Source organism: Typha latifolia, chromosome 2 (assembly GCF_019914945.1).
Source record: "Typha latifolia isolate L0001 chromosome 2, TyphaL0001v2, whole genome shotgun sequence".
Lineage (NCBI taxonomy): Eukaryota > Viridiplantae > Streptophyta > Magnoliopsida > Poales > Typhaceae > Typha > Typha latifolia.
Window position 1 is genome coordinate 14,929,541 of NC_133087.1, and position 24,811 is coordinate 14,954,351.

Sequence of the window (24,811 nt, forward strand, 5' to 3'; positions counted from 1 at the left end):
TACTGTATAGCATCCGAAGTAACTTTGTTGGAACGTCGTGTGAACTGCATGCAGCTCATGGAGTATCACGTGGAAAGTACTACGGCTTACAAGGGAATTGGAATCCAATTCCATCCTCTCTCTCTCTCTCTCTCTCTCTCTCTCTCTCTCTCTCTCTCTCTCTCTCTCTCAATGTATAGAAGTTTCTTCGTGCAAGTGATGTTAAATCGCTTTAACGCAAAGTAAACCACTGGATTGTTTTCCATGCAATATTGCAAGCTTTGGAGTTGTGAAGCACTTACACGTAATCCACTTCATATATATCTATATATATATATATATACACACACACACACGTATATACTTTGATTACAATTAAGCTTTCTAAGTTGCAGTAAACGCGCATAAAGCGAACATGCTTGTGAGATGCGATCACTTCACAATTCACGCAACCTTTGTTTCTGATCATACGTGGCCATTTATCACAAGCATAGGTTATAAGTTTTTTTAAATAAAATAAAATATCTACTCTTATATACTTCAGCATAGAACCACTTTTAACCCTCTCTAATTTATTTTGTATCACTTAGCAAGCATTTTAAATTACCAAAATACTTTATTCTTTTTATTAGATAAAAAATGATGGAGGGAAAATGGTACACATTTTTCCTTTTTTTTTATTAGATAATCTTATTCTAAGGTTTTGGGGATCACGCAACTCTTTTCTATAATCACCTTTCCTAGAGACTAGAGTTCACGTTTGCTATTAGATGTATGGTATTGACCTTAATTATATTGTCTGAGAGTAGATGTAAAGAAAGATGAGTCGAAGATTCCATATTTGAGAAGATTGCCCTTCTCGATAAAAATTAGAAAAAGGAAAAAAAAATAAAGCCTTAAAAACTTAACAGTTTCACATTAATTATAAGGAGGAGAAAGTGATCGAGTGATATAAAATAATATAGAGGAGAATAAATCATTTTATGCCAAAGTGAAAGAAACTAAAATATATTTAACATATAATTAATCTCTAGTTAATTCAAAGTAAACATGACAATGCAAAATACTAGAATTAATATAGTCAATATTTTTCACCATAATTAAATTTTTAAGTGAGTAAGTTTAAAATAAATTTTTTTTGGATACACTGTAATTTATCCCTACTACTATATATTAAAATCATTATAATGTATAATAACAGAGTATAAGACGAAATTTTACCTGGTTCGAGCGATCGGGATTCTCCAGATAGAGGGAGGTATCTGGACACGTGTTCGGTCTGGATCTAAAGTTACTGGGTGGGGGCGGTGGCGAGAACAGTGCGTCCTTTAAATGCGAGGAATCCGAGGACGAAATCTGGAGTAAGATGACAGATCGCGTGGAGGTTCGTGCGAACAGTCGATCCGGACCGTCCAGTTGATAGGGATGCGTCACGGGCACCGCCTCACCCCGATCGGACGGCTGGGGACCGGGTAGCGTCGAAACGGACGGCGGAGATCGTTCCGTTGGTTGGTTGGGTTGGGGGAGGGGGGGGGGGAGTGGGCGACGTTGAGGCTTCTGGAAGCTTCTCGCCAACACGTCATCCTCTGTACGACCTGCTGTTGACCGCCGAACAGCGTGGGGGGAAATGGCGACCAATCTGTTTGCTTTATTTGCTCCTTTTGGTGCGGGACCCTGTCCCGTAATTTAATTTTGATTTAAATTTAGTTTTTTTTTTTAAAAAAAAATTTTAATTTTGACTTTTAGAAAGAGGAAAAAAAAAATTGGATCGAAAGGGATTGATTGCAATCAATGGATCATCCGAAATAAAGGTCAAAATCAACACTTTTGATCAAACAAATTTCCGCCATAATTTTCAATCAAGTTTTGGATTGGTACTATTGGATTTTAGACAAAACTTTTAACAGTTAGTACATATTCTAAATAATATAATAATTATTGGGATCCTATAATGTATTCTTCTTGCCACGTGGAAGAAAAACATAGTTAGTTGGGCGACTTTAAATCATGGAGGAATCCTAAAATTTCCATCAAGTGAATTATATTTCATTTTAAATATTACAAATGACTAAATTTTCTATTCGTCCAAAAGTTACTCAACTATATGGTTTAATTTTCACTATAATAAATACAAATAGATGTATATATTGCATATTTTATTATATAAATAAATTTTTTATTTAGTTTCAAAAGCTCAATCTACGTTTTAGATAATATAAATAAGTAGGAGATGAGAACGTAAATAAAACCTATGAGAAGAGTTACTTTACGTGTCACACAGTACGAGACTTAATAACAAGAAGCCAAAATAATGTCAGAAATCAAAATCACTGTTGGTTTTTAATTAACCCCAATAGTATAATACTATTTGACCAACAACTACCAGTCCTTTACTCCCAATTTATTCAATAGAGTTAGCTTCGCAGTGAATCATTCTTTCCCAAAATTATGACCATTATATTATAATTTTTTTGTCCCAAGTAAATAATAAAACAATTTTTTTAAAAAAAATAAAAATATTTTTTATAAGTCGATCTCTCAATCATTAGGTTCTATTAATTAAAGATAACTTTATTTTTTGAGATAATAAAAATGTTTTTGCCATGAAGACATGCTTCTACATGAATTGTTGTACGAAAAATACTTCACAACAACTATAGTTCTTTAATAAATAAAATATATCTTTATCATATATACTAAGGTAGCTAGTCCTAGTTATCCAACCTTTAATAATATATTGACCGGTAGCTAGTCTTTAAATATTATACTTGTCAACCATAGAAGACCTAGTGAATGGCATTAATTTTCTGGCCGCCATGGGGACCATCAAGAAGTTAATGGCCTATATCTTAGCATTCTTTTTTTAAAAGCCAATGTTGTTTTCATCTCCCATATAATAATGTTTTATTTAACAGAAAAAAAAATTTAGAATTGGATTTTTAAATAGTTTAATTTTTTTTTTGTGTTACAAATTATATCTTATATTTAACTTATTTTGTGATTGACGGGAGCGTCTTTAAAGATTTCGTAACCTAACTCATTATTTTCTCCTGTACTTATTATTATACACCGTGTACTAGAAAATAAATATTATAATATAATATATAAAATAATTTATAAATATTTAAATTACTACTATCTTTTTTATCCTATTTTTCTTTTTTCGAAAAAGAAAAAAAAAGAAGAGAAGAAAAGGAGGAGGGGAGGGGAGAATATGAGGAAATGTGGTAGCGACGACGATGATAGTGGTGATGGTGGACAAGGCAGGTAGAAAAAATAGTGGAATAATATAGAAAATGAGAAGGAATGGTAGAGGTATTTTAATAATTTGGCCGATATTACTTAGTTAAAATAATATCGGGATGTTAAATAAAAATTATAGGAGAAAATAAGAAGCTAGGTTACAAAATCATAAAAGACGGTCCGCGAATCACAAAATAGGTAAATATATAGAGTGTAATTTATAAAATCTCTATTCTTTTTTTTCAAGGATAGTTATAGTTCAAGATTTGACTATATAATTTAATTAAACTAACATTCACCCTACTTAGTTGTTGTGCAAATTAAATTTTTATTTACATAGATTCTTAATCATGTAAAACGTTTCAAATATTTTAAGGGTTTCGAAGACCGTTTTATCTTTTAACTTTTCTTTTATTTAAAAAAGAAGAAGAAAGAAGTAAGAGGTTTTATCTATACATCAAGCCTATGATGATTGCATTGGAGAGGTGGAAGTACATTAACTCGTAGATAATGAAAAGGAAAAGAGACAAGAAATTGAGAAGGAATAATAATAATAAATGAGATCTAATGAGGAATGCGTGAGATTTTATGCTTCTTCTTCTTCTTCTTCTTCTTTTCCACTCTTTGGTTTCTAATAATTAATCATCTAATCTATCTATCTATCTTTCTATCTCTCATCCACACCAACCCATAAGGGAGACCGTTACTTTGTATGGCAACAATAGAGGGTGAGTCGCCGTCGCCTTTAAATTTGGATTGCTCACAGTTAGGAACATAAAAGTGATAAAGACTGAGAGAGACGGATTGCAAACGTTTCAAACCTGCAGTTAATGGAAGACAAGCGTTTTCACATACAAGACTTCTCCTACTGCTGTTTTCATTTTCTTTCTAAATGCCATGGCTTAGTGTAAGTTTTCTTTTCTTTTTTTTTAAATTGTATATACTACCTTACTTTTAATGTAATTCTGATTTACATATTATATTTTTCACTGTTTATAAATCTTTAGTGAATATCTGCAGAAACTTCTTAGGTTAGATTTAAACTAACACCGCGAGAATATTTTATTTTTAAAATAACTAAAATGCTCTTAGTATGACTTAGTTGATGGTATTTTCATAATTTTCTTAGTATAGTTAAATTTAATCTAAATGTTTAATTAAGTTTTACTAATTGATCTAACGGCATGGTGTTTTCTACGTATATTCGCTAAATTATATCGCTCGATTTATAATTAGTAAAAAATATATATACACACAAATTTCTCAATAAAAAAATAAATAAATTTTGTGTGCATTCTTAACATACAAGGAAAGTTTTAATTTGGAGAAGTGATACTTAGTCACGCATCATTTGAAAGGAGGGTAATTTAATAATTTTATACAAATATAGCAAAAGCATTTCAAACAGAGAAGGAGTCTCACAATCACAAGGAAAGTGTGAAGTAAAGCAAGATTATAATTCTCATTTGACTTTTGCTTCTTCTTCTTCTTCTTCTACTTTTTTTTTTTTTTTTTTTTTGGCTCTGTTAATGTCAACTCAATTTAAATAAAACTTTGCTCCAATTCTAATAGATTGGGCCAAACTTCCAGCTCTTGTCCAAGTTCTTGGCCCCCAAAGCCTGATATGGCTTTCACACATGAGAGTGGGTCTGAGGGGTCCTTAGTTTTAGAGACAGAGAGAGAGGGCTACACATTTTGTGATAAATTTTAAGGAATAAAAGCCTGATCTCAGTAACTCAGTTGTAATCTAATCTATTAGAGGAGGATTATAGCCTATGAGTATTTATTTTATTCAGATGCATAAGAGGTTCTCTTCTTTTTTTTTATAAAAAATTTCCAATATAGATTGAGAATGCACTCAATCTTACTCCTTATTTCAGAGTAGAATTTGAGGAAGCAAGAAAGAAGATAAAATTCTTGAACTTAAAACTTATGATATTGGAAAATTTTCTATTCATTTTCATCTTTAAATTTATATTTCTATCTGAATAGTTTGTATAAATATGATTATGAGTTAAAAAGTTAGTATCTAATCAATATTCATATCTCTATTTGAGATGTTATGAAAATAATGATATAAAAGATCGCTTAATACTTTATATGAATAATTAATCTATATATATTTATTTATTTACTTGTACAAAAGAATTTAATAAATATATTATGAGTTCTAGATTCAAAAAATAAATACGGATATATTCTAATATCCAATCTATATCCATGACTATACTTCGTAAATATAATAACTAAATTTGCTATCTGCTCACTTTTTGTATTCGGGTCTATTTATAAAGAAAAAAAAATACAAATATAATTTTAGGGACAATTAAATTAAATGAAATGAAATTAAATTCCCTTATTATTTATTTTCACAATGAATCCTAATTTTTTGATACAGATATAATTTTTGTTAATGAAAAAATGTCAAACGATCATTTTACCACCAACTATTTTCTTTTTTTTTTAAAATTTAAAATTGAGGATAAAATGATTCACATAGAGTCTAAAATTGATCGCATGATACTCGTATATTATTTTTTAATAAAAAAAGCCTAATATTTGGAAGTTTCTATACGTGAGAAAATTAAATGAAACTAATTATCTCATAATTTTTATCACTATTCGGATCCGTTTTCACCCCTGCCGGCGTTGAGAGTAGTAACAGCCATCCGACCCAATAACATATTGGATTCGGATCCACTTGATCCTCCGTATTATTTATATCCCACCCAGTTCACTCACCTCACCTCACCTCACCTCACCCGCCACCGGAAAGCGAGCGAGGAATGGAGACGGAGGAGGAGTTCTTGAGCTGCTCTGGCAGCAAAAGATTCGCCAAGGAGATGGCGGCCGCCTCCCCCTTCTCCGATCTTGATCACGCTATCCGATCCGCTAGAGACATCTGGCTCAACAAGGTCTCGGTTCCTCTCTCTCTCTCTCTCTCTCTCTCTCTCTCTCTCTCTCTCTCTCTCTCTCTCTCTCTCTCTTACGCGCACCGAATTCGTCTTTGATCCATCCATCTCCCCCTCCTTTTTGTTTAGGTCGACGTGAATGGATGGCTGGAGGCCTTCGCAGCTCACCCAGAAATCGGATCCACATACCCCTCCATCTCCCAGTTTGATCCCTTTCACTTCCTTCTTTTCTTTTCTTTTCTATTTGGATTATTGATTCCATCTTGTTCCGCTTATTTGGTGGGTGGTGGATTAGGCGGTCCAAGGAAGAGCAATCTGCAGCACTGGCCACCGCAACCGAATGGACTACGCAGGTTTGTACTATGCGCTATATTTTTATTATTTGTAATGTGGTGATAGTTTGGTGGATTTAGGAGTATTTTGGAGAAATTAAAGTGTACATTTTTTCTTCTTCTATTTTCTGCCAATTTTTGTAGGAATTGGTTGAGTGGAATGCGAGGTACAGAGAGAAGTTTGGGTTCGTGTTCCTTATATGCGCGTCCGGGAGGAGCACGCCGGAGATCCTAGCTGAATTGAAGGTATTCTGGTTTATTTTGTTTCTTTGATTTGTTGTTATTATTGTTGTTTGTTTGAGATTTTGGTATAGAGCCCATCTCTTGAATGCTGCTTTTTAGAGCTGAGAAGTTCTTTGCTTGTGAGAATTCACTCTGGTGAGTGCCGTATTTATTAGGAAGAAAAGGTAGAATTGCACATTTGATCAGATGGGGCAATCTTTTGGTTTCGGCAACTAGAAGAACATTGTAGGTTTACCCAACCATCAACTTTGTTCATATTATCTATCTACACAGATGATTTCGATCAACCACTCTAAGTGAGATTTATCTGTTGAGGGTCCAGTTAAGGTCAAGTTTAGATTTGATATGAGTATCCTAAGCTTAAACAACCAGTGATTTGGTCATATGTAGACTAACCAGATAGTTTAGTTAGAGAGACTTAAAGCAACCAACCCAACTATGAGGAAAACCAAGAAAGTTCTATGATGAGATCATTCTTGAAGTGGGAAGGAAATACATAATTTGCATTAGCTGCGTGACTCTTCTTATTTAAAGTAATGGTCTAACAAGGTTTTGTTCTAGAGTTTGTTAACCTTTTAATCATTATGTATATGTCTAGATATGTATATTTGTGCGTGTAAGTCCCTTTAAAGTATGATTACTTGTTGCAGAGGGCGTAATTTTCTTGGTCAAGTGGTTTGATACTTTTATGGGAAAAAAAATGAGGAATAGTACGGAGTACTATTTTTCTTATAACCAGTAGTTATCCCTGCCAGATGTACCAGTTCTACTAAGCTATCAATACTGCTACTCATGGTTCCGGGCCTATTTCCCAGAATCTTACTAGAAATGATGGGTAATGGTAGGATTTTCAAAAGAATAAAAAGGAATTAATGAAAAGAAAAGATAAGCAAGGAGAGATTGTTGGATTGATTAAAAGATGGCTGGTGCTCCAGAATATCCTGACTGTGCCAACGTTAGTTGGCCACCTCCATTCCTCTTTCTTTCCAGAGTGGAGCATCACGAAGAAAGGCTAAGCATTAGGTATCGTTGAGTCTATTCTGGTAGTAGTACTTAAACCAATTTGAAATCAAGTTCATCCTAGCAAGTTATCTCTGACAGTCACTCCGTTTCTCCATGTTTCGTTACTCTAACACCTTAGACCAAATTAAGAAAATTATCAAAGAAAAACTTACCCCTGTCAATTCTAACTTGACATGGCTATCAAGCAGATTAAATCATTTAGAATCTAGCTTGTAACTCTTTCTACCTCTGGAAATTGAATTGCATTTAAATTGCAACTTTCTTTCACTTTTCTGTAAAGACTTCTGAAAAAGCAAAATTCGCATAGTTTCTAATTGCACGTACCATTTCTTGCATCATAGATACATGCTTACCTCTGACTAAATCATTTTCAAACTTTCATCTTTTCCTGCCCTGTTGTAGAGGCGTTACCTGAATAGGCCCATTGTTGAGCTCGAGGTAGCAGCACAGGAAGAGTTGAAAATATTTGAATTGCGTCTGGCAAAGCTTTTTGTGCCTAAGGCGAGAACTATACCATCAGTTTCCACGGCGCTTCCTGTTAGTCATTCAAATAAAGCTGGAGGTACTAATAAAACTGGACTTACATTGGTTATGTTTGGTAATTATTAGATATTTAGATCATGTTCATGCCTGCTTAATCTTGTTTCTTCATTTTTGTCATATCTGAAGTACCTTTAAAGAAGATTGCAAAAGATGGAAGTGTCTATTATTGGCAATTCTTTAGTGCTATATTTGATTTTTCTGTGAGAATTTTGTGCTCATGTCGGTCAAATATTCACATGTACTGTAGGAGCATATATGCATTTAAATTTTTTTAAAGAGAGACATACATGCACCCTCTCTTTTTTCCTTTCTTTATGTAGTAGTTTATTTGACTGTTCCTATATGGTTAATGCTTGTCCTCCTAGCGGCTGAAACATGACTGCGTAAATTTTGCTCTCCCAAGATTCTTTAGACACGAGCCTCATGAACTAGGATTCCCTTATTAAAATAGTCAATTTGGCAGTGGTTCTTTTTAAATGTTATTATGTAGACAGTAGATATATGCAATAGACCAGCTATGGTTAAACAAGCACGAATAGATGAATGGGGATGTTTTAGTTAGTTGGCCTTGTTTGTGCTGATGCTACAACCATTTATTCTGCATATGTTTTGTTTGCATTTACATGTTTTCTCCATTTGGATAGTTTTGGTTTATCCTGACATCTCAATTTTGAATGTTATAAAGATCGCATAGGCATTATTGGAGCACATATTACAGCTTCTGCTAAGGCATCTGCAAATAAAACTCCTGAAATGACAGGTAGCACCCAACGCACTCGCCCTCCCATAACAACCCATGTCTTGGATGTTGCCGGTGGTTCTCCAGCATCTGGAGTGGATATTCACCTTGAGATGTGGAGGGATACTCAAAAGGGCCCATCATTCACGAGCCGAGATTCCACCCAGTGGCTGCTTTTAGGCTCTTCAGTCACAAACTCCGATGGTCGCAGCGGACCTCTGATGGACATTGTTGATTCCATCAATCCTGGTTTTTATAGGATAAGTTTCAACACTGGTAAATATGCGCCATCAGGCTTCTTCCCTTATGTTAGCATTGTGTTTGAGGTCAGAGAGAACCAGAGGTTGGAGCATTTCCATGTGCCCTTGTTGCATTCACCCTTTTCATTCACTACTTATCGTGGGAGCTAACTTAGTGTCGGAAGTGCTTGAGGCTGTTGGTCGTTGTTTTTATGGACTCTTATCTTGTTATTGCAGTGCTCTGAAGTTTAAACATAATTTACTAGCTGTATGATCTGGTTACTTTGTTTAATAAATCATCATCTAATTTGCCGCTTAATGTTGGAGTTGGCATCAATGATTTATTATTCACCATTCATAGAAATAAAAATACGCGTCTTTACCGGTGGTGGTTCACTACCTGTCTGTTTAGATTACATAATTATCTTGTGAGATCATCTGACAGATTATTTGAGCAAGTTTCCTGGTTTTAAAAAAAGACCTGGCTTGATAGCACAACATAATGTCATGGAAGTATCTGCTATTTCTTCGTCCACGGAAAAGTTTGCAACATGAAAAAGAGCAATAACTCAACTGAGCAAAACTGTAAGCAGTATTGTGAGAACCACATCTGTTGCCTAAATGTTACAGCTTTTTTTTTATAAAAAAGTTCAAAGGCCAAAGAAACCAAGCTCGCTGGCTCTCTCCTTCTCGAATGTCTCAAAATACTGATAAATGATCGTCACGGCGAGAAGAATACCAGTTCCAGAGCCGATTGCACCCATGAAATCCGCTAAAACAGTCAATGCGCCAATACACATGCCACCAAAAGCAGCTGCAGTGGGGATGTATCTATTCAATTCCTTTTGCAAATTTGACTCGCGGTGGCCAGGCATCACCATTTGTTGTTCCTACAAAATAACAAAAATTGAACGATAAATAATAACGGATTTTAGAATAGTAATCGTTATGGATGTTGACACCATACAGTACAAGAAGTATTGCCTAAACTGTAGCAAGATAAAGTTTATGTTAATTTATGTCATCATTTCTAACTAGGTTAAAACTTGGTCATCCTAGAGTCGAAGAAATTCTTCAACTTATTTTGCTACTTAGGAGTTTATTTAGCTAATTTGTGCTACAAAATCATGAGAAAAGGGACATATGCTAGACAACTGTAATGTAACGGGATACAAAACAAGGAAATATTTGTACCTTGAGCTGCTTTGCCACATCTCTCGCTGATGATCCAGAGACCTCTATCCAAGTCTTTGAGAAAAGAGCACAAGCTGAGAGCATAAAAACTATATAGAATAGTGCATGGAATGGATTTGCGGCCATATCTGCCAAGCTGCAGGGTATAGTACCAAACATGAAAACAATAAGCTACAACAGTAAAGAAAAGAGAGACTATAGACATGCACCAACTATAAATCCAACTTCATGGAACCAATAACACCAAATCATGCGAGAGAGAGAGAGAGAGAGAGAGATGTCAAGTCAATTGATTACCTTGAAGGTGCTGTAATGTAGTAAGCAATACCGCCAACAGGAATAGATTGACCAGAATACTCAGACTCCTTCCACTTACCCAGCAAGTTTACAAGGAAATTTCCACTGTATCTCCTGTGTAATAGCTGCATGAACATGAACAGATTAGATGCTCCCAAGTATAAGAAAGATCAGTATAATGTGACAGAGGCATAGATGTGGTGTCAAATTACCTGAGAGATGAAATATAGGTTGGTAACTAATGCGGACTGTAAAATGATGGGCATATTAGAAGTGTAAAATAGCTTAATAGGATAGGAGCCTTGCTGCCCACGAGCAGTCTTTGACCTCACAGGCAACACAACACGAAAACCTTGAAAATAGATAACTATAAGGAAGACAAGGACTGTTGCAAGCAAGTTGGTCACATTTGGAAGATTTTGACGGTAGAAGGCTTCACGAAGGGCACGGACTTTGTCTGTTCGAGTAATCAGAAGATGGAACAAGGCAATGACAGCACCTTCAAATTCAGCACCACGTCCACTGTTAATTGTTGTGGGGCTAAATGCCTTCCAAATGATATTTTCACTGCATGATAAGGCAAAAGTACGGTTATATACCATATGCTGACAGCGAATAACAAGTGAAACATTTCCATATACTTACCAGATATTAGTAGCGATGAACAAAGAGATACCAGATCCCAAACCATATCCTTTCTGGAGAAGTTCGTCCAAACAAATGACTATGATACCAGCAAAGAAGAGTTGAAGTATTATGAGAATAGCATTCCCAGTTCCTAGTTGACTAACACTGCCATACATCCCAGATAAGACATATGCTACTGCCTCTCCAATAGCAATCAAGATACCGAGCAACTTTTGTGCACCGTTTCTGGAGGAGAAAAATAAAATTAAACATCAGAGAACCAACATTTGATTAGCTGCCTGTAGTGAGACTTTATAGTAACATATAACATAGTTGCACAATGCAGATATTAGCATAGGAACACCTCATTTCTCTGTTAATAGCATAAGTTCTGTCAGTACTTGCATTAATTGTATATCAACATATAAAAGGTCATCAGAAATTTTTTTTACAAGAAAGACAAACAGAATGACACCTGAATTCACTACTTATTCTCTTCCTTTAATGATACCAGATAATGAATAATAACTATACCTTTATAGAATCACTCATAACCCAATTAGACCATTGTAATTTGCTAAATCCTTTAGAGATTTTCTTAACAAGCAATTTTGATGAAATTTCAACTTTACATGGCAACTTCAGCAAGCAAAACTTACAAAAGAGCTCGATCTTCTCGCACACTGTTATCAACTTCAATGATTTTTGAGCCAACCAAAAGTTGCATCACTAGTCCAGATGTGACGATTGGAGTAATACCTAACTCCATGACAGTTCCACGGCTCGAAGCAAGAATAACACGCATCCAGTAAAATGGATCAGCTCCAGTAGTTGAGTGTATGCCATATAAAGGAAGCTGACTGCACACCAGAAAGATGAAAAGGGAGATCACTGTGTAGATAACTTTTTCCCTGAATGGAATTTTCCGATCAGCACTTTGAACTTCAGGCAGGAATGCTAGAAAGGGCCTGACAAGATGAAGTACCCTGAAGCCTCCTGCCATTTCCTGCACCAGGGGCAAAGTAATTATAGTCTCTAGACAAAAGAATAAATGCTACAACATTTATTGACAAAAAACAAGGAGAACATCATCTTGTGATGCTTCATAAGGAAAAATAATGCAATAGGAAACAACTGCTGCAGATATCCAATGTTTTAGAGAATACAAAGTAATAATAAGCATAGTAAAAATAAATAAACAAAGAATTTTTTTTTTCCTTCTGCCAAAGATTAGATTGTGATAGATGAATCATAAAATTAAATAAATACCTTTCTACAAAACCTAAACAAAATCAGCTCGATATTAAACAATATGATTATATCTCCATGAGATAAATATTTAATAAACATGCATGATAATATAGTTCCAAATAGTCAACAAATGTCTTAAAGGGGATTCAACCCAATTATTTTTTGCAAAATATTTAGCCTGTTCAACCCATAATTGAAGTCTATTATGCATCTATTGAGACTTGCAATTTAATTGTATTTAATTTTTCAATTTGCAATAATAGACTCTAACATGTCCACATGTAAATTGTGTGCACTCTATTATAATAAATATGCATATAAAAATATATGCACCCAAGTTTATATGCTAAATCGAAAAACCAAACGTAATTGAATTGCAAAAGCCCTTGCATATATCTGATGGCTAGAATATATTTCACTTAATTCATTGGGTCTAGAAAAGTATTGTATCACCAATTTAGGCAGTTAAAAAAAATTTTACGGCCTTAGTACGCGAATTCCTCTAACTGCATTTGAGAAAAATCATTGTGCGACACATGAAGAAAAGATCTAAGCTAAGCACCTGAAAATATCTAGGAATTTAATCTTCCATGCAAAAAGATCATAACCTTCTAAGAAACATGACCACGATCTCACTCAAAACTTTTGAGGCATCAGATACACAAACATGCAATGATTAATCCTCCAATTCTTATACTATCCCATTATTCTCGTGTTTCTCAAATTAAATTGTACTACGGATACGCCTTCAAGTCCCAACATTATAAATATGAACAAGTCCAAGCAAGATAAGGAAGCATGCATCATCCAAATCCAGACCACGATCGCACTAAAATCCTCACAGGCTCTCCGATATTGATCCTTGGCTCGTTGATCGGATAAAAACCAGCGTCAGAAGAGTCGATCAGATGATGAATCGGCTCGACGCGTTCAGCTCGATTACGAGCTTGTATTCTCCGAAAAATAATAAGCAATCAAGAGATCAAGACAGAGATTTACCTGCGAAGGGCGTGGAAAACGAGGAGAGGTTAGGAGAAGAACAGATCTAGGGTTTGTCGGGGAGAGGGAGGAAGGCGATGCTTTCAAGTTTCAAGGAAGGTTTGGATCCATCAATAATACGATACAAGACGAGCGACGCATTCAATGCTTGCTGTCCCCCAGAGAAAGCATTACGCGACGGAATTATACCGTGTTTTTGACCAAACTGGGTCTTCGGTAAAATTATTTATCCGAATAGTTCAACCCTAAAACTAATATCAAAATAAGTCTATTTATACTGGTCACTGTGTGCTTGTATCTAAATTTGGATCCAAACTTGTATTACTATAGTTTTTATTTTAAAATAATATTCATTTATTGTGCATAGGTTAATACTAACTGTAGGTAAAATTATTTATCCAAACAAAAAAAGATAATAATAAAAAAATAAAACATAAATATTTATGTGAAAACTCTTTTAACGAAAAAATATAGAAAAAATAATTGAGTAAGAAAGCTTAATATACTCATCATAAATTAATTCATATCCGAGAAATATTATTTGTACAACTCAATATAAGAATTTTTATAAAAATTATTAGAAAAGATATTCTTCTACTTTTTATCTACTTTATTTTTTTCTTTTTGCACTCCATAATTTATCATCCTCTTTCTAGTCTATATTAATCTCTTTCTAAAAATATCTAAAACCCAATTTTCTCTTAATTAAATTAAAATACACTAGTAATTCTACCAAGAGAGTCTTTATAAATCTAATCAATTTAAAAATATCTCACTACCCGTGCTTCATCTAAGAGAACAAAAAAAAAGAAAAAACCTATCAAACTAAGATTACTGGTGAAGAGACCACCTACTCTAATAATTTAATACCAATATAATAGGAATTAAAATTGCGAACTGGAACACGAGCCAAATTGAAATTATAGCTCGTGTTCGACTGGTGTGGCTTGGCACAAGCGAGCTAAGTTAAGCTCATGCAATTAATAAACTTACGAAACTAAATATCTAATAAAGCTTTTAAAAATCTCAATCTAACGACTAAAATACGTCTTAATCAGTAATCAACTAAGTATGCAAACTTTGAGATATTTTTCCCTTTTTCTAATTTAATTTCAATTAAAAAAGAGAGAATAAAACGGCCTTCCCTTTCTTCCAGAGGATAGCCTGCCCTGCCTCTCTCTCTCTCTCCCATGGCATCACTCTACACCTCCACTTCCACCTTCTTCCTCCACTCTCCCCACCCACCTCCTCCTCTCTCTTCCTCCAAACCCACCTTCCTCTGCCGCTCCTCCTCGTCCAAACAAATCGCCAACAACTCCGTCGATCAACAACCTACCACCACCGCAAACCCTTCTCTCTCAGACCAACTCCTTCCTCTATCCCTCACCCTCCTCAAAGACAACCCTTCCAAATCCCAACCCCTCCAAGCCCAACCCCCCAAGCCTAAGCCCACTTGGGTCAACCCCTCCAAGCCCAAGCCCACAGTCCTCTCCCTCCGCCGCCACCAGCGCCGCCATTTCCCCTCCTCCTCCTCCTCCAACCCCGACCTCAGGCGCCTCGCGCTCCTCGCCCGCAAGCTCCGCGACTCCCCCGACGACGACGCTGAGGCCTTCTCCGCCGCCCTGCAAGAAGCCTTCCCAGACCCCGTCTCCCGGGACGACGCGCTCTTCGTCCTCAATTCCCTTCATTCATGGCAGAAGTCGGTCCAGTTCTTCGATTGGCTCAAGACCCAGAATTCCTTTTCCTCTGAGACCATCTTCTACAATGTTGTGATGAAATCCCTGCGCTTCGGCCGGCAGTGGGATTTCGTCGAACGCCTTGCGTGCGAGATGGTGGAGCGAGGAATTGAGCTTGATAACATCACGTATTCCACTGTCATTACTACTGCGAAGCGGTGCCGTCGCTTCGATAAGGCCATCGAGTGGTTCGAGAGGATGTATAGGACCGGCGTCATGCCGGACGAGGTGACTTACTCCGCCATTCTTGATGTATATGCCCAATTGCGGAAGCGAGAGGAGGTGATGAGCTTGTACGAGAGGGCTCGCGCCGGGGGTTGGAAGCCGGACGCAGTCGCCTTCGCAGTGCTAGGCAAGATGTTTGGCGAGGCAGGTGACTACGATGGCATTCAGTATGTCTTACAGGAGATGAGGAAACTCGATGTGAAGCCGAATCTTGTGGTGTACAACACTTTGCTCGAGGCCATGGGGAAGGTGGGGAAACCCGGGCTCGCACGAAACCTGTTTGAAGAATTGGTTGAAAATGGCTTGTCGCCGAATGAGAAGACGCTGACTGCGTTGATTAAGATTTACGGGAAGGCAAGGTGGGGACGTGATGCATTGGAACTCTGGGAGAGGATGCGGGAGAATAAGTGGCCAATGGATTTCATACTCTACAATACATTGTTGAGCATGTGTGCGGATCTCGGCTTGGAAGAAGAGGCAGAGAAGCTGTTTGGCGATATGAAGCGGTCGGAGGCAGGTGTCCGACCGGATAATTGGAGCTATAGTGCTATGATCAATATATACAGTAGCGGAGGGAAGGCGGAGAGAGCCTTAGAATTGTTTGAAGAAATGTTGGAGAGCAGAGTTGAGCCGAATATTATGAGCTACACTTGCTTGATCCAGTGCCTGGGAAAGTCCAGAAGGACAAATGATGCTGTCAGGGTATTTGAAACTGCATTAGAGCGAGGTATAAAACCCGACGATCGGCTCTGTGGGTGCTTGCTCTCTGTTGTTGCTTTGAGCAAAGAAGGGGAGATGGGCATGGTTCTTGCTTGCTTGGAGAAGGCTAACTCAAAGCTGGTTAAGTTGGTGAGCATGCTTGCTGATGAAAAGGTCAGCTTCAATGAACTTAAAGAGGAGTTGCGAAAAGTACTGAATGAATCTGCCATGGAAGTGCGGAGACCCTTCTGTAATTGCCTGATTGATATATGCAGGAATCAGAACTTTCCTTCTCAGAGGGCAAGTGAGCTTTTCCAAGTTGGAACACTGTATGGTTTGTATCCTGGTTTGCATTCGAAGAGAACCGATGAGTGGTCATTAAATCTTCGATCACTGTCAGTTGGTGCTGCAAACACTGCTTTTGAAGAGTGGATGAAGAGTTTATGCAATTCTATTCAGCAGAAGGATGATTTGCCTCAATCCTTTTGTGTACATACTGGCGCCGGAAACCACAAGTTCTCTCAGGGATTAGCCGGTGCTTTTACCGCGCATCTCAGCAAGTTGGCTGCGCCATTCCACCAGGATGAAGAGAAGAGCGGTAGTTTTGTTGCTTCAAAGGATGAGTTGATACCATGGTTAGAGGCTGGCATTGTACCTGCATTTGTAGCTGGATAAGTGAAAGAGTGTTGCTATTAGTTACATTTTGGATTTTTCTTCTCATTCCCTTACTTTGAAGCTGTAGAATCTAATGCAGATGAAGAGAACAAATTTCATACCTCATCTTACTATGGTGTTGGATCTGTTTCATTCGTCCATTTGCAGTGCCAATAGTTAAACAACTGGATTAGTGCAGATGTGTAAATCTAAATATGCTCTAAGCTGTTACTGCAATGATGATCGCCGTAAGGAGTTAATTAACCCAACATCTCAATCTCGATACTCCATTTAGCTTTTACAAGAACCAACGGGAGGAAATACATACATAAATCAACTTCATGTCACGAAGCAAGCTGTTCTGAATTTTGATGTAATCTGATTCCTTCACAAAATATACATTTCATTGCTTTCCAAATAAAACTTTTGCTAGATGAGATGATTCTGTTCAATTGACAAAAGAATTTGGATCTCATATAAAGTCCAACAGTGACAAAGAAAGGATAGCTACATACTTGTAAAATTAGTTAACCCTGAAAAACACTGACTATTGAACAGAAAAATAAATAAAGGGAAGGCAACATGACTACTTAGTTGCTGCACATCCGCAAGTTAGAGAGCATAGTAATCCCTCTGCCAGGAATTATGCTGCATCTTTCACCCAAACAAATTGTTGTTTGTGCTTGATATGCGACATCCTTAAGCACACTGAGAAAGTATTGCTGGGCATCTTATCTTCTTTTTCTTGGTCTCTTATGTGCTTGATATGTGACATCCTTAAGCACCCTGAATCAGGGGTGTTCTCAGGAACCTCTGATAATGGCTTGTGGGACGGATCAGACAAAAATAAGCAGAAGCAAGGAATAGCACGTTAACCATTCCAGAAATTGGATTGGCAACATGCTGTGAGCATTCAAGATCACGACATCAGTTTGTTTATCTGGGCCACATCACACGTATTTACCGGAGGACTTCCAGATTCTTCCTTCAAGTGATACAACCATTACTGTAACATCATCATGATATTTTCTTCGGTCCCCTTGAGGTATGTCCAACAGTTCGTATAAGTCCATACCTGTAAATGGAAACAGTCAATTTTTATAAGATCATATGAGATCTTTAAATTGAATAATTTGAATAAAAACTATGTAACTAAACCAAGGAGCCAAGCATTTTGCACTACGTTAACAAGTGCTATGCATTCTACCATTAATGCTTAAGTGGCTAGAAAACTTTTGAGCGGTAATGAATGAAATATCTTCAGAAAAAATATAGACGTTATATTCAAAAGAATAAACTCACAAAAGTGCATAGGAACAAAAGTCACCTTAGACCATGATGGTTAGTCTTGTAGTACTATAGAATGTACCAGTGGATTAGAAGACTTGGTTGAAATTCCTTTCTGCTCCTCAAAATTTTCCCTTATTTCTGAGTTAAAACTTTAAATGTTTTCCAGGACAGCATTATATCCTCAGTTCCCACTAAATACTTGTATTGATGGCGAGTAAGGATTGCATGACCAACCTTACTATCAAGTGAAATATATGACATAATTTTTGTGTCAATGAAGTTAAGGCTGTAAGTGATTTAAGCAGAGACATCAAAAGTGAAACAAAATAGGACTAGGGACATTACTGCTTGGCAAACAGCCATCATAAAAACTTTTGCTGACTTTGAGGGGCTTTGAATGCACAATCAACTAAAGGGTACAAAATGGCATCAAATAAAATGCACCAATTGTTAGTTTTGGAAGCTAACTCTCAGAAAGCTCCAGAGACTGTGAGAGAGGTTCAAGTGGTGATCTCATGTGTTGGAGAATTGGAACATGTGACTTTATACTTTGTGTAAAGATCCTTCACAAAGATCCCTCACATTTTTCGTTAACAAGATCTCATTCCTCACTACACAAGGCTGGAGGCTAGAAAGTATCATATATATCATATGGTCGGACACTCAGCCAACATTGCATCCTTCAAAATTAGGATTTTCTGGAACAACACATTAGACCCTAGATTACTGTACAAGATAACTTGGCATACCCATTCTGAATATACCCAATTTTCTTCTTGATTATGGATCAGATTTTTTTTTTAATTGATGATTTTAACTTTTATCCAGGAATAAAATACATGTTTGTGTTGTTCAGGTCAATGCCTGGAATATACTACAGCATGAAAAGATACCAGGGATGTGCCTGGCATGCCAAGTACATTCACAGATGCTCTTGTGCTTACGCTGCTTTTAAGTCCTTTCTGCTAGCAAATTAAGATAAGAAAACATGCTAGATGCCTAGCCACTAGCTTATTTCACACTACTTACCATCTAAAATATACTACAGCATTAGAATCCAAAAACTTTATAATTTAAAGTAGTGCAATTTACAGCTGTAGAATTCTACAAATATTTCATGACCTGTACGCTTTTTATGACCAAATCCACTTTATGCAAGCTAGTAAGTGCATCCTTTGTAACTGATGACCCTTCAACAAGACAACTACCAATCTTCTAGTGCAACTTCTACACATGCTCTTGAGCAAATAAATCATCATAGCTATCTACCATATTTCTATTATGCTCCTGTAAATTCCAAGGTATCTTTACATCACAAAACACCGAAGGAATATTAGATGATGTCTAACCATGACTATGGATAGAGGAAAGAGATAGATAGCTGGTAAGCCACACACTGCACAAAGAAAAGAGGGGGGAAGAAAAGGAATGAAAGGAAGAAGAGGACTACCCTAATTCTGCTTCGATCTCATTTCAACATAAATGTGATGAGAATGATTGCTGTTAGGATTCTGGACCTGATAATCAGACTCCCTTGCCATGATTCTCCAAACAGTACCTCTTGGTCCTTCCACTCTGCATTTATAGCACAATTCCAAGCCTAAAAGTCTCTCTAGAAGTGCTTTCTCTAAATGTGTGATTGGTTAGCTTCTACTTTTGATTCTTACAGGTGTGCCTGCTATATACTTGTCGCTTTCTCTAAAGAAGCTATGGAGTGATAACTCAAAGGTTAATTTTAGGAATTCATGACTGGTGTCTTCCCTCCTTGTAGGAGTTTGCCCTTCATAGTCAGCATAGTTAGTCACTGAATGAGATCCCTTTCCATTTTTCACATATATCATTCCATTGTTGAAATGGTAACCAGCTCTCTCTAGAGTTTAGACATCAAACTTCATGAGCATTTGTGGAATCTTATATACTTCCCAAGTAACCGAGGTGTAGCATGCAACACCAGATATAATGGTTTATTATAGGACTTTCCTCAATAGCACATTTAGTTCCCATGACCTTTGACAGTGCCTATATTTGTATTGTGACTTCTCATTTACGAATGTCTGCATAAATGAATGAGGATAGTTCACTGATACTTGATGTGCTGATAGAGTAAAGAAGCTAGTCAGAGATGCAAGTTATGAGAAGTTGAAGAACACATCCATTTGATTAGAAACCCAACATTGGCTGGTTGCCATTAAGTCTGGTTGCTATACTTGCAAGGAAAGAAATTATCATGAGACCTACATGCCTAGAATTTGAGATGTCATTCATTTATATATAGAATTCAGTAATAAGTACCTGTCTGTCGGTCATATCCATATTCTCTTTCCAAACTAATGCAATAACAGGAGAAGAATTCGAAAATAAATCTTACCAGCTTTCTTGGCTGCTCGGAAAAGAAGCTCCTCAATTAAACTTTGTGCAGGGTCTCCATCAGGAAACTTCTCCATGAAGTTTTCGACATGTAAGACTACTTCCTCATTGCTCAGATATTGATATAAGCCATCAGAGGAGAGGACCAAAAACTGATCATTTGAGCTCAGCTTATGGTGGCGAAGGGAAGGCGTGCAGGATATATATGGACTAGTTCCAATATACTCATTGCGGAACATTTCTAGCAATCCATTGTTCCACTTAGGCTGTATCAAATACAGAGAAGGCAAGTTAGGTCTTTCTCCATGATTAGATAATTCAAATTAAAACTGTATACCATAACTCAACATGTAAAGCTTATCTTACTATCTAGGGTGAGTTACAATGTGTTCAGAAAATGCTACTAAGTGCATTTGGATTTGACTACCCTCAGCTGAATGAATAAATGAGCAGCAGACATAATAGGTTGAATGCTCTATATCATAGATACACAGGAAAACAATCTAAAGACAACACATATTACCTGTTTGAGATATCCAACCCCAAATGCTCGGGTGACCTTTAGCCGCCCCTTAACTCTATCATTTACAATACAGTGTTTGTCATCAGGATGTTCTTGCTTAATTCTGAGGATTTCCTGCACAAGACAAATTAAGTGAAGAAAAGGAAAACGTCAATATACTATGTAAGTTCATAAATTCAGCATTTCAATATATTAACCATAGCTTCTATTCACAAGCAGATATATGACAGAGAGATGCACCATAGGACTTCTATACATGCATCCCTAAAGATTATTAATTGAAACTTACTTCTTCAATGCTGGTACTGTGATCAGTGGATAGCTGCAGCGCCCCCAATTCCATCGTCCCTCGATCCAATGCCTCATTTTCCATATGCGTGCCATTTTCGCCGACATGTCTGTCCATCTGATCTAAGTTACTAGACCTATACTGCCCAATGACCGCTCGACTATCCCCGACATTCATCACATACACATCCTCATCCCTCATCAGCACCACTAGCAGGCAAGAGCCCATAAGTGCGATTTCCGGATTGCAATCCATAGCCTTATCCGTCATCTCCAAGTACGCAAGCTCTGTCACTTCTAGGGCGCGAGAAAGAGCACTCAGAACCAATCCATGATTGGACACCGGACCTGCCTTCCTCCTCCTAGAGTCGCCGCGATCAGCGGCAACCTTGGCCTCCTTAACCTTGTCTTCGGAAACATATCTCCATTTTGGGAGCCATACTTTCCGGCTATCCTTTCTCCAGCTCCCAATACCATACCTCAACTTCGACAATGAGAATGTAAACCGTCCTGATCCCGAAAAGTCTAATTCATCGGCGCAATCGCTGTCGCCATCAGCGAGGAACTGCCAGAGTGGCTTGGAGATTTTAGGATTTTCTCGAAAGCTACCTCTTTTCTCACAACCCTCGTCTTCGCAAGCTTCCTCCTCCGGCTCCGCTGCGTCTTCCCAGAAGAGGCCGCGAAGCTGATCGAACAAGCAACGGTAGAGATTGCCGACGAGGAAGTCGGGAGCGTCGGGGCCATTGAACCCGTCGTAGATCCCGACGAAGAGCCACCTCTGCTCCTCCGACACGACCACGTGGACGCGGTCCTCGCCGGCTTTGCCGTGGGCCCACTGCACGCTCTCCGAGGCGGCCTGGAAGCTCCGCAGAGGGACGACCCAAGGGGGGTTCTTTTCGGAGAAGCTCCGGCGGAGGAGAGAGGGCTTCCGGAACCTTCTAGATAGGGCCCTCCGCTTCTTCTTAACGAGAGGACCGGAGAAGGGGATGGGATCGAGGGGACCGGAGAGGGCTCCTCGCTCGATCGGACCGGAGAGGAAGAAACCGCGGTCGAGCGGCCCGGAAGCGGCAGCTCCGCCGCCGCCAGAGAGCTGGAGGGGGAGGGCGGAGAAGGAGGACGAGCTCTGGAAGTCTGGGGCGGCGGCGCCGCCGCCGGCGCAGGAGTAGACAGGGAGGGGGGCGGAGGAGTTAGCGGAGACCGAGGCGCCGGAGATGGTCTTGAAGGCGATCTCGGCGGCGGAGGCGTCTCCGCCGCCTTCGCCGGTGGAAGAGGCCGAGGAAGTGCGCGAGTGGGCCGGGGAGGAGGAGCGCACGTAACAGAAGGAGTGGCCTAGGGTTTCGTCGAGCGGCCCCGCCTCGTAATCCGGTCCGCCGCAGTAGGCGGCGGGGGGCCGCATGCAAGAGATGAGCCGCGAGGCGCCGCTCCCCATCGCGTTTGAACCAAAACTACTCTGCTGCTACTCCAACTCTTTCTCCTCTCTCTCTCTTCTCGCCTCGCTCTTTATTCGATTAATTTCTTTAATAATTATGAATATTATCTTTTATATATATATATATATATTATAGATTTAAAATAGTAACTAATTATTATATATAGGAAGGGGGGAGGAGGAGGGTCATGAGCTCTGACGTCCCTGCGGGTTCCTGCTCATGCCTTCCAGGACAGCGCTGACGTGGCGCCGGCAGTGTTAATAGTCAACCTTGTCAACCTCTTTTGCCCCTCGCCCACCCCTTATTTACAAGACGAGGCATTAACAGAGAAGGTCATGTCCGTAAATTCCTATCCCCATAGGGCGTTAGAAAATAGAGGGGGCGGGCCAACTACCCGCACCGGCAGCTCCGCCGCACGCCCCTTCGATCCGGCGTCTCACGATCAGATTGACGTCGCGGTCACGGAGTCAAAAAAAAAGAAAAAAAGACCCACGTAAAATAAATAAATAGCAACTCGCCCTCGGGAAAAGGGGAAACGCTGCCTTGGCGTTTCCCCCTTACGCGATTCACGTGTTGAACCAGTGGGCGATATAAATATATATGGGAAAGTGATTCAGCTCTGCAAGTCAAAATTCTAGCCTCTGGGCGAATTCCGTTTCCCCCTTTTGCTACGCTCTCATTGGACGAGGCAAGCTATTAAAAAAAAAGAAGTCGGGAAAAACGACACCGAGGGGACATGGAAGACGACTTCCTAAGCCCCTCTCTCTTTCTTTCTTTCTCTCACATCACATGCAAAGCATTGTCTTCAAGAGTAAGACACCTGCTCTCCGAACACACACCAAATTCAAAAAAAGGAGTTATTTATTAGTGAGTATCAAATTTTGCGCACACGCCGGGTGCGAAGCGTAAAAGTGACTCCACCCCCCCAGGGTGCTATTTGCAAAAAACCTCTAATAAATAATCTTTTTGGGAGTTGGGTTGGCCCGCGGAGGAGTCAAAGCAGTTGACTAGTCAGGGCAGAGGGCGGGACCCACCGGTCGTCCAATGGGAACGGCTCTGCTTTTGTCGGCTTCCCGCCAGAAACGTTTACCAAAATGTTTCAACTCTATCAGAGGGGGAAGGAGGGAGGAGGGAGGAGGGAGGAGGGGAATCTTGGACTTTTGCTGGTCTCCTGCAGTAGAATATATCAAGTTGGGAGAGGAGATTTTTTATGGAGACCTGAAATGCAAATATAGTACGAGACCCACATTTATTGGAAGGAGATCCAAAACCAAGTCTTAAAAAGTAATAAACAATCGTTAGGAATTAGAAGAAAATTTCAATTTGGAAAGAACAACAGAAAGGGCCATTGCAGCCTCTTTTTGGGTCTTTATGCAAAAGGGTTTGACAGGAAAAGAGCATCATCAAAGAGTACACATCTCTCTCTCTCTCTCTCTCTCTCTCCAACCTACTTAATTTTTGCAATATTTACTCCCATCCTTTTTGAATTTTCCTGACGCTTAAATCACAATCTTGTGTAGAAATTGCACAATCTCTCCTAGATCAGAATCATAGTACGTATGGGAAAATACAAGAGTTTTGTCTGGAAATTTGGTTTGAAGTCAACCCCACAAATAGAAAGGATGGTGGATGATTCGCCACCTTTGGATGGAAATTGTCATAAGGAAGGTGGAAGACAAGGACATGCTGACAGAGCTCTAAGCAAACCCCCTGCAATGACTCCACAAATACAAGTTGGTCAACTGCCCTGATGGCAACAAGCAACCTTACTGGATTCTCAACAAAGGAAAATACTGCATTATTCCAAAGTGGGCCAACAAAGCTACAAAAACTACTTTGTTAGATTGAGTTTTTTTTTTTTGGGTGCATTTTGTAAGTATTTACTCATCAGAAAGTTAAAGCAACAAGATGTCATGGCATTTTGGTGCAGTAGAATATATCAATTAACTTTATAAGGTTTCCAGCAACAAACAAGAAT

The 24,811-nt window shown here is 38.5% G+C and overlaps 4 protein-coding genes across 5 annotated transcripts; 2 read left to right on the forward strand and 2 right to left on the reverse strand.

The window, feature by feature from the left end:
* The first annotated feature begins 5,969 nt into the window (after nt 1-5,969).
* Nucleotides 5,970-9,572, forward strand: LOC140781600 (uric acid degradation bifunctional protein TTL). 2 transcript variants are annotated; one of them, XM_073127649.1, is made up of 6 exons: nt 5,970-6,137; nt 6,264-6,337; nt 6,430-6,487; nt 6,611-6,712; nt 8,135-8,294; nt 8,961-9,572. In XM_073127649.1, the coding sequence occupies exons 1-6, from the start codon at nt 6,009-6,011 to the stop codon at nt 9,422-9,424; spliced, it is 987 nt and encodes a 328-aa protein (XP_072983750.1). In that variant the 5' UTR covers nt 5,970-6,008; the 3' UTR covers nt 9,425-9,572. The 2 variants fall into 2 exon arrangements, with proteins under 2 accessions (XP_072983750.1, XP_072983752.1); XM_073127651.1 differs by having other exon boundaries at nt 9,036-9,572.
* Nucleotides 9,573-9,739: 167 nt separating this feature from the next.
* On the reverse strand, nt 9,740-13,868 carry LOC140781599 (uncharacterized). The gene is made up of 7 exons (XM_073127648.1): nt 13,622-13,868; nt 12,031-12,377; nt 11,390-11,617; nt 10,957-11,311; nt 10,745-10,869; nt 10,448-10,583; nt 9,740-10,143 (listed from the first exon to the last, which is right to left on the reverse strand). Exons 2-7 carry the CDS (start codon nt 12,372-12,374, stop codon nt 9,904-9,906), a joined length of 1,428 nt encoding a protein of 475 aa, XP_072983749.1. The 5' UTR covers nt 12,375-12,377; nt 13,622-13,868; the 3' UTR covers nt 9,740-9,903.
* Nucleotides 13,869-14,763: 895 nt separating this feature from the next.
* LOC140782015 (pentatricopeptide repeat-containing protein At5g46580, chloroplastic) lies at nt 14,764-17,061 on the forward strand. Its single transcript, XM_073128337.1, has one exon. The coding sequence runs from the start codon at nt 14,812-14,814 to the stop codon at nt 16,954-16,956; it is 2,145 nt and encodes a 714-aa protein (XP_072984438.1). The 5' UTR covers nt 14,764-14,811; the 3' UTR covers nt 16,957-17,061.
* A 260-nt stretch (nt 17,062-17,321) lies between these two features.
* On the reverse strand, nt 17,322-22,925 carry LOC140782016 (probable protein phosphatase 2C 26). Its single transcript, XM_073128338.1, has 4 exons — nt 21,405-22,925; nt 21,116-21,229; nt 20,594-20,858; nt 17,322-18,010 (listed from the first exon to the last, which is right to left on the reverse strand). Exons 1-4 carry the CDS (start codon nt 22,830-22,832, stop codon nt 17,886-17,888), a joined length of 1,932 nt encoding a protein of 643 aa, XP_072984439.1. The 5' UTR covers nt 22,833-22,925; the 3' UTR covers nt 17,322-17,885.
* Between the last annotated feature and the right edge of the window lie 1,886 nt (nt 22,926-24,811).